The sequence below is a fragment of the Quercus lobata genome, chromosome 11, assembly GCF_001633185.2.
Source record: "Quercus lobata isolate SW786 chromosome 11, ValleyOak3.0 Primary Assembly, whole genome shotgun sequence".
NCBI classification, from domain to species: domain Eukaryota; kingdom Viridiplantae; phylum Streptophyta; class Magnoliopsida; order Fagales; family Fagaceae; genus Quercus; species Quercus lobata.
Window position 1 is genome coordinate 19,475,206 of NC_044914.1, and position 9,701 is coordinate 19,484,906.

At 31.2% G+C, this 9,701-nt stretch overlaps 1 protein-coding gene across 1 annotated transcript; it reads right to left on the bottom strand.

The window, feature by feature from the left end:
- Window positions 1-3,273: 3,273 nt before the first annotated feature.
- LOC115969009 (heavy metal-associated isoprenylated plant protein 3-like) lies at window positions 3,274-7,031 on the bottom strand. The gene is made up of 3 exons (XM_031088570.1): window positions 6,556-7,031; window positions 4,569-4,644; window positions 3,274-3,665 (listed from the first exon to the last, which is right to left on the bottom strand). The coding sequence occupies exons 1-3, from the start codon at window positions 6,856-6,858 to the stop codon at window positions 3,544-3,546; spliced, it is 501 nt and encodes a 166-aa protein (XP_030944430.1). The 5' UTR covers window positions 6,859-7,031; the 3' UTR covers window positions 3,274-3,543.
- Window positions 7,032-9,701: the final 2,670 nt, after the last annotated feature.

The window sequence follows — 9,701 nt, forward strand, 5'->3', positions numbered from 1 at the left end:
TGTCATCGGCATCTCCGAGGCCCTCCTGAAAGAAATGACAAGAACGGTATAGGAACAGTTTTGGGAAAAACCTAAAATATCTATGCTGATAGAGAAAGGACCGCTGGACAGTATGGCGACCAAGGACAAAGGGAAAGCTGCCATTACTGCCATTAAATACTCTGCATCTGACAGAACCATGCTCTTCAACTTTTACAACCACCCCCAACCACTTTGGGTATGGGCTGATGGGACAAGTATCAGTCCTGAAAAGTCGAACCTACACGTGGACGTTGGTTAAGGGATACAAGCTAATATAAAAGGAGAAGTAAGCAATCCAGAATAGAAGGCTGGGAAAAAAGGCAAAAAACCAGAGCCTCCCAGACCGTCTCGAGGAGAATGACTCCCCGATCGAACATGATTTAATTCTGTATGAACACCACAACTAACCACCGTTCGGTGACCAAGACCTTCAAACCCACGCTCTACAAATTATATTGTTTGGGCCTTTTTACGTGCGAACCCAATATCTTTTTGTGGTCGTTACAAATTGAGTCCTTACATATTATATATAACTAGTCACTAACCCATGTGATATACGGGATATTTATATAAATATTGAAACTATTTAGTTTACTTGAAGGTACTATAACTTGAAAATGGTAATAAAATACTTAGGCTACATGAATGCAATTCATATATAGTTAAATCCATTACTATAAAAGTGCTCTTACATTTGCTTTGATAAGTACTAATAATTTTAGAAGAAAAAAGAATTACCACACAGTATAAACATATAAATGCTCTTAATACAGTGACCTCTTAAAATTAAGCCTATGACATCTACCTAACCAATTGTGATTCCAAAAGTTCTTACATTTAGGCACTTTGAAAATCTTTTTTCATATGAGATTAGTGAAAAAGGTTCAAATCATCGTCATTATGTGCAAGGATACAATGGTAATGATACGAAAGATGGAAAAAAAATTCTTCAAATTAGTTAATGAATATAGGCCGAGCAGAGTAAATCTAGAAGACATTATGTCCTCATACTGCAATAAGCAAACTAAGATTATGATAATTGGTGAATGGAAAATGAATGTGATGGCACTCATGAAAATAATTTATAGGTTGAAAGTTTCAACTCTCATGTCTTCAAAAAAGAGGCCATATTTAATTTGAAAATTGCATAAGAAATTTTAGAGCAAACCTTATTCTGGGTTCTTGCATATATTGGACTTGATTCTCATTACTTTTATTTCCTACCCAACACTTTTTTTTATAAGTTTATTTCCTATCCAACATTGCTAGTTTGATTCTAGAGAAGAAAACGTGTACCCCATTTAAGATAGAAAATTTTAAGTTTAAAAAAGGTAAAGGGAAATCACCAACCCAAGTTGAAGCTTAATCCTATTTATAGGGAAGATGCTATAATAACCACTACTTATTGGGGCTATAAAAAAAAAAAAAAAAAAAAAAAAACAAAAAAAAAAAAACAATTGGTTAAAGCTTTTTAAGTTCCAAAAGTGGTGTTTCCCAATACCCCAACACTATCATTACATCCCACAACCTATTAATCATCTACTATTACAATAGTCCATCCTAGGAAAACTTCTGGCTCACCTACTAAGAGTCTGTTTGGGATCCGCTTATTTTACTGAAATTGAAAATTTTTTGTTGAAAGTACTGTAGATAAAAGTAAAAATTAGCTGAAATAGTAAAGTGAGACTTATGAATAGTACTAAAAAGTGCAATAGGACTCATGAATAGTAGCAAAAATAAGCTGAATAGTAAAATAAGCTGGCAAAAAATAAGCTATCCAAACGAACACTAAATGGGATTTCAGGAGGAGAAATACCTCATATTTCCATCTTTTAAATGGTTATCTGAAGATATAAGCTGCATGCACCAAATGTAGGATCATTATCCAACCAATTTAAATTATTTAATAAATTCAACTAAGACATTTTTTCAAGCATATGGAGTTCACTTTAAAGAAAAAATAAATAATACAAAGAAAATAAATGATCTTCCCCGCAAATGAGGGAGATCACAGTATGATACTCATGAAAAACAAAAGAGAGGCAAACCCCAAGAATTGATATATATATATATAAACAAAACCTACAAAGTAATTCAAAATTGCAAACCAAAAAGATGGTTAAACTCAAAAAGCTTTGTCCTTTCATGTAATATCTAAGAAGCAAAATAGGGGTGATATACCCTTTTGTCGAATGTTGACTGCAAATTTTCTAATGACCTAAATTTTCTCGTTTTATTAATGCAACATTCATTATCAGCAGCTTGACTTGACTACGAAAAGAGTGAAACAAAATCATATGAAATCAACATGTTCTCCAGAACCAAATAGAAAAAAATGTACCAAGCTTTAGAGGCCAAGACTTGAGCCAGCAAAGGCTACAAACAAAGAGAGAGCGAGACTGAGAGAAAAGGTGAAGGGATTGGCCGAGATGCTCTACGTTTAAGCCAAAGAGAGAGGGATGAGGGGCAGCACGAAGAGTAAACTTGGAGAAGTGGTGGAATGCTTAGCTTTTAGATATTCAAGATTCAACAACTGAACATTTGGAGATAAGAAGAGGAGAGAAAAAAGAAGAGAAAAGGAAAGATGATAGGTTTTTGGGGTTAAGGTTTGGTTAAAGAGTCAGGATGCTTCTTTTTCAAAAAAAATAAAAAATAAAAATAATATGGGTGATGATGTAGAAAATTGTGGAGCAGGTCAACAAAAAGTCAAAGGCTTCAGTTTTATAGTATATATAGATTAAATCGAGCTCTCATATTCTCGAGCTCATTCACGAACAAATTATTATATATACTTAACCTTGACTCATTTATAATCGAGTCTAAACTTAAGGCTTGAACTTTACTTTCAAACGAACATAAATAGACATTTTTTTTCCAGTCAAGCGTGAACTGTTCATAAAACTTGATTCATTTTCAGCCATACAATTGCTTAATCATTACTCTAACTAATTAAACTTATCTTGACTTGGGCCTTTATCGAAGTCACTATAGAAATTCCACATAAATATGGTTTCGAAGTAAACTCTCTTTCTAATAATTTTTTAGTGTTTCATTATTCAGTTCGCTTTCGTTGTTTTTGGAGATTCAACATGAACGTAACTAAAGAGCTCACTATGAGCTCATGGAACATCTCTCTTAAACGAGGATTTAGGTCCTAAATTTGTAGGGTCCACCCCCAATATTAGAGGATATTGCATAGAATATATTACACAAAATAATAAATTTGTTAGAAATTTAGGAGATTATAGCCAATGAAAAGCAAGAGTAAGACTAAAATTAATGCCCAAAAAATAAATAGAGACAGACTTATGTTAGCTTAGGTGCACAATACAAATAAAATTCACATGATCAAATTTCTGCAGTCTTTCCCACATTCTGTCCAACCATGACCACCAAATTAAACATATAACTTTTTTTTTTTCGACAAATAATTATACAGATAACTAAATGTAAAGAGAAGGACGAAGATTTAATGTTCTTCAAATTGGCTCTGGCTTCCAATATATTTGCGGTACTCATCATTCAACATGGCCAAAACTCTGCTTTCTTCACCTTTGAAATGCTCTCCAGGACTCCCACTGGTGAAACGTGTCCCATCACCGTCACCCTCTTTGTCTCTACATCAATACTGAACGATGTAACCCCTATAAGAGAGAGAGAAGTTTGTTGTTACAGTCATATAAGTGAAGGAGAAATTTTGTAACTTTGAAATATTACAATGTTATTGTTACGAAGAAAGAAAGAAGATTAATTGCGCAAACATCAGTTGTTCTAAACGTTTAAACATATAAATTTTTCAATACACATTGATTGGTTTCTTTATTCATAACTTCATTTTAAGCTGTGTATATAGTGTATACTACTCCACCTAAGTAAAAAAAAAAAATTATTTTCGTTAATTTATTGCAAAATTGATAATGATATAAATAATATTAGCCACTGAAAAAATGTACTAGTACTGTCACGGTCGATCAGGTACACATTTTGTTTAAGATAAATTAATGGAATATGAGGTAAGTTTAAATGGTGGGTGAGGGGTGGCCAATTATATTTATGGACATTATTTACGACACATTACATTATTCTATAGAGACCCACACTTCTTCATGGTTCTCAAGGTCCACAGTTTTAATGGCGCCTGTTGTAGAAGATAAAATAGAAGACAGAAAGTTTGGTAGCACTCACTGTCTTTGCCATTTCTTTGGTTACTATCTCCAAAATCTGTTGTTGTTGATAATATATTTTCATTTTTACCCGACCAAAATAAATAAACAATTTTGTATATTATGGTACAGTTTCAACAAGAACATCGAGTAAGGTTGTAATCCAATAAAAAAAATATTGAATAAGAATGTAATTTAAGGTTATAACAAATTTTGTAGCTAAACTATCATTTTAACAATTACTATCTTGAAAATATGCTATAGTAGTCGTAGATGGTTTATTTATTTATTTTTATGGACTCACAAAACGGTACCAAAAATAAATTAAAAAAAAAAAAAGCAAAAAGGAAAATTGATGTAATTTTTCCCACTGAAACAAAATACCTTCCATTTTGGACAGATGCTTCTTAACTTTGCCAGCACAGCCTTGACAATGAATGGATACCCTCATCACAACAACCTGCAACCCAACCCACTTATAATGTGAAAAACAAAATCTCTTTCTTACAGACCTAACTCACTTCATCTAGGTCAAGTACTTATGGAAATAACTTGGGTCCATATAAGGCTATATTAGTTAAAACCATTTACTATTTATCCCCTTTTATTATTATTATCATTTTTTTTTTTTACAAACATCCTACTCATCTTTTAAAAGAAAAAACAATTATGTATTTCCTTCCTTTATAATTTACACATTTCATTTTTTTCTTTTTCTTTTTTTTTTTTGGAGAAGAAAGACCTCGAATTTTATTGAAAATTTTCTTTTTCATAAACTCTTATATATAATTTAAGTTTTGAATAAACTAGTCAGAAACTTTGTAGCTAAGTTATACAAACCATCACCTTTTTATGGAAGAATTTGGATTCAAATCCCTCGATAATTTTATTTGGGGTAAAAAAAAAAAAAAAAGCTTTGTCCAATCTGTAGTAACTTATATATGATGTGTATTCAGGGGGAAAAAACCAAAGGAAAAGAAACTATTGATGCATAGTGGAACCAAGGGTACTGAGTGACCTCAGTATCATGCAACTAAAGCCTGGCATGCATACTAAAAGGCATGGAATGGAAGTAATGGATCATCACATGGATAACATTAAGAAGGAGATGATTTATCTTTACCCACCAGCGCCCATATTAATGGAGATCCTTCTACCAAACAGAGCAGTCTCTTTCATTTTTACCTTTTTGTGTATCATTTTCCTATATCGCACATGACTCCTTTCAGTCCTAACACTTCTTTTGACTTTTGAGGATAAAAAAAAAAATTAAAATTAAAATTTTAAAGGTGTGTGTGGATGACATGAAAAAAAAAAAAAAAAAACTTGAAATTCGAGTTCTTCATTGAATAAAGGAGGAGCCATTGAAAATATTTTGCATCACCTCTATATAAAATTAATGGAATAATTTACAAAACTTTCATGGACCTTGATCCAAGTTTCAAAGAAGGGGGGAAAATGGGTTTGGTAGGTCTTTGGTTTAAATTTTTGACATAACCAAACATAAGGGAATGGATGAAAGTGATACCATATAGGTCTTTGTTTTCAATGGTCACATATAAATGCTACATCACTATTCTTCTCAAAAAAAAAAAAAAAAAAAAAATGCTACATCACTAGGCAAGATTAAGACAACTTCTTTCAGTTAGGTTAGATTACACCAAGAAGTAGATCAAATATCCAAAAAGTATCAATGCAACAAGTATATCAAATATCGGAATTTATTATTTAATAATGATTGTTTAGTCTATCTAAGCTACTTACCAAAAAGAAAAGTCTTTTTTTTCTTTTTTCTTTTTTTGAGGAAGAAAAGAAAAGTCTTGTTTAGCGAATCAAATACCAGGAAAAAAATTAAATTCAAATAATGGTTATACTTTAGCAAAATTTTATTAGAAATTATATGAGTAATCCAAAACTAACCAAAATCTTTGATTAAACTACGAAATCGATGAAAGTTTAAACCTCGTTGAAATAAATTCATTGTTTTTTGTGAATAATATAGTTTTTGTTGGTTTATGATAATTGATCTCATTTTTTTCCCCTTTAATTTATCTCTTCTTTCTAATAATTTAAGAATTTTGTTTATGGATACCCTAAGGGCATTCATTTAGAAAATACTTTAAGAAATTTTTTATGCAAAATGAAAAAATAATTTATTTATTGATAATTTTTTATATTTTTCATAAAAGTTGTATAAAAATTTTCCTAACATGATTCATTAACTAACGACCAAATGACACTCATTATTCATAATTTAAAGACGTAGCTAAGTTTTTTCTTTTTGCACTAGTGATTTGATGTAACATAATCGTGTAAGATCTAAAAGAAAAGTAATATCAAAATTAATTTTCCTCAAGGACCTCAACCTGACCTGGAAGACATTGTCTGGCAAAGCAAGTGATGAAGATGGTTTCTGAATGGGCTTTGGCTGATGGTGCGGATCGCGTTCCCTTTTCATGAATGACTTATTACCAACAGCGAGCCTATGAGTGTCAACAAGCCTAGAGTACCTGGCATTGTTGCTAAAACGAGTATTATGATCAATAAGAGTTTTCTCAGCCCTCCTAGGCACAATCACCGAGCTGCGAGAAGTTGTAGTGGCCATGCACACTGCAGTTGCTGCTTGAGACTGGCACATGAAGCCTCTCATATTCTTTGTTGTTCTCCTGCTCATGTTTTCAAAGAGAAGAAAGTGTATGAATATGAATGAAGAGCTAGTGATTGTATAGGACTAGACACACAAAGCAAAGAGGGTACTAGAATGTTTTCAGTGAGATAAGACTTTGTAACAAGAAATGAAGATCAGAGGTGACTGACTATAAAGGCAATGGGAGAGAAACATGCTGTCTTTATGACTTAGCTAAATGTGGGTGGGTTGGCTGGCTTTTGCAGTTTTATCTTGTACTGCGTATGCCAATGTTTTGAATGCATTCACCAATCACAATCACAATCCTGTCCTTTTTCTGGTTAATTAGTTAATATTGGGAAATCAACTGACTTGGTTAATTTCAAAACTATGTTAAAAATATTACCATTTTTGGCATATAACTTTTTTACAAACTATATGTAATTAATTAATTAATGTCAACAACATAATAAATGAATGTAAGAATTTCAACCATGTTATGCGGATTCGCGCAAATATTCACGTGAGCATGTCAACATAAATACAGAACTAACTTGTAACTCTTAGACAAAGGCATATTTAAGAAAATTTATTAAGGGAAATGCTAACAAGTTTTTATGGGAAATGAAAAAAAAAAAAAAAAGTAATTAATATTTTGACAATTTTTTTCATTTTCCATTAAAATTGGTATTAAAACTTTACTAAAATGGATTATTAACGTTAGCATGACCTATTTATTAATATGGAGTATTTAGTTCTCATCCTAGAAATTGGACTACACAAACTAGTTGTAAATAATAACTATATATATATATATATATAATCGTGTAATCACATTATCAATCATAAAGTTTGATAGTACCCATAATTAATCCTTTAATTTTAACATTTGCATGTTGTTTTTTATTTTATTTTATAGAAATGCCACATTTCACTACTCTTTTCCAACAAATTTTAAGTGGTAACTTGTTCCTGGTTATTACTAGTGAACAAAGAATGCAATTTCAATAATGGATTTAAAACTTTCTAACTTTTCAGTAAAAAAAAAACTAATAACAACACACCACCTAAAATATGTTATAAAACGCCCCTTTTTTTTTTTTTTTGGTTGAAACATGACATTTGCAAGTTATTTACACAAAAGTAAAGACATCCGCTATACATTCATATATTGCGGGATTACATAATTGTCTACTGTAAGTTTGTAACCAATATCATCTAGGAGCAATTATGAATGTATTGTTCATTTATTAGAGCTTTTATGTGGTATGGTACTAATAAGCCCTACAAGCATAGAAACCTCTCTCTCTCTCTCTCTCTCTCTCTCTCTCTCTCAAATGAAGTTAAATTCATTTCTATAAATTGTTCTTAGCATACAACTACAAAACTCTATATAGGGAAAAACTGCTAATAGGTAGAGAGAACAATCATAGTTACTAATCATAATTCTTTTATACTCCCTCCATCCCTTTTTTTTGTCCTCTATTCCATTTTGAGATGTCCCAAAATATTGTCCTGTTTCTAAAAATAAAAGTCACTAATTTACTAATGTTCCTATTATACCCCTATTAATTTACTAATTCAATTTTTTGATAAATTTTTTTAAGGGTAGTTTTGAAAATTTATATATTTTTAAAAGGCAAACAAAACAATAAATGATGTTCCCTTAAAAAGTTTGACTTTTCAAACAGGATAAAAAAAAGAGAACAGGAGGGAGTAATTTATTTTGCATAACGGAGAATTTTATAATGTATTTAATTGACATTTTATTAAGAATCGAGTCACTTTTATTATCTTTTATTATTTTCCAATGATGGTGGGACCAGCCTCTTTAATGAGCGTACAAATACACCTGTTAACAAAAATTATAAATTACTTATGGAACATTCTAACTTCTTGAAGGTTCAAATATGCAAAACCTCTGTAAAATCTTAAATCTATTTTTTGACCAATACGTAAATCATTTTCAATAAATTCTACCCGACTGTCATTTTTCTTAGTAAAATTCCACATCCATTATACAAAATTAAATCCAAAAGTAATGCAAGAGTTGCTATAAATTTTACAAATTTATTAGTTGTACTTTGCATAACTAGTGAAATTCCACATCATATCCATCATTCAATCATAGGAATGTGATGTGCAACTTTTTAATATTTTGACTAGTTTTTTATTTTTGAGAGGCCCAAGTATAATTGTTTTGAATTTAAAGTTGAAAATACTATGCGGAGCTCTTTCTTCCCTCACTTGAAGTTCTCTGGCGGATTCCCATTTGTCCAGCATGATCTTTCAAAAGCTCTAGTTAATATTTCAATTCAATTGTTTAAAAAAAAAAAATTAATGAAAAAATCAAGTTGAGTTTTGGGATAAGATTCCCTCTTATTCTCCTCAATTTTTATACAAAAGCTTAACTCAACAAACTTTGCAACTGGTTTACTTTCGCGACTCTCTGGCGAGTGAGACTTCCAGTCACGAAATACACTTAGAAAATTTTTCAAAAATTTGGGATTTTCACTTTTAGAGACTTATTTTCGCGACTCCTTCGCGAGTGGAAGTCTAATGCATACCTCTAACAGTTTTTCAAAAACTTTTCAGTTTCCCTCGCATCAAATGCATATCTCTTTGTCTTCTCCGCCTCTCCCTCTCCCAAAACCACCATTTTCACTCACAAAACCTCCATTTTCATCTTCAATCTTCACTCAATCTCCAAGAAAAGGTATGGGTTTTCACTTATTTTCAATCTATTTCAAGTTTAAAGCCTTATTTTTCATGGATTTGTTGCTTATATTGAGATAGTGATATATGGTTGATGAATATGGGTTTTTGTTGAGTTTGATATATGGGTTTTGTTGAGATTGATAGTATAATGCTTGTTTTACCTGTTTTACATG

Excerpts from the sequence above, each read along its gene's own strand:
- LOC115969009 (XM_031088570.1), bottom strand. The coding sequence starts at position 6,858 with ATGAGCAGGAGAACAACAAAGAATATGAGAGGCTTCATGTGCCAGTCT. Across the intron at positions 4,645-6,555 it reads TGCCAGACAATGTCTTCCAG|GTTGTTGTGATGAGGGTATC; the intron begins GTCAGGTTGAGG and ends GTTGGGTTGCAG. Across the intron at positions 3,666-4,568 it reads GCATCTGTCCAAAATGGAAG|GGGTTACATCGTTCAGTATT; the intron begins GTATTTTGTTTC and ends TCTCTCTTATAG.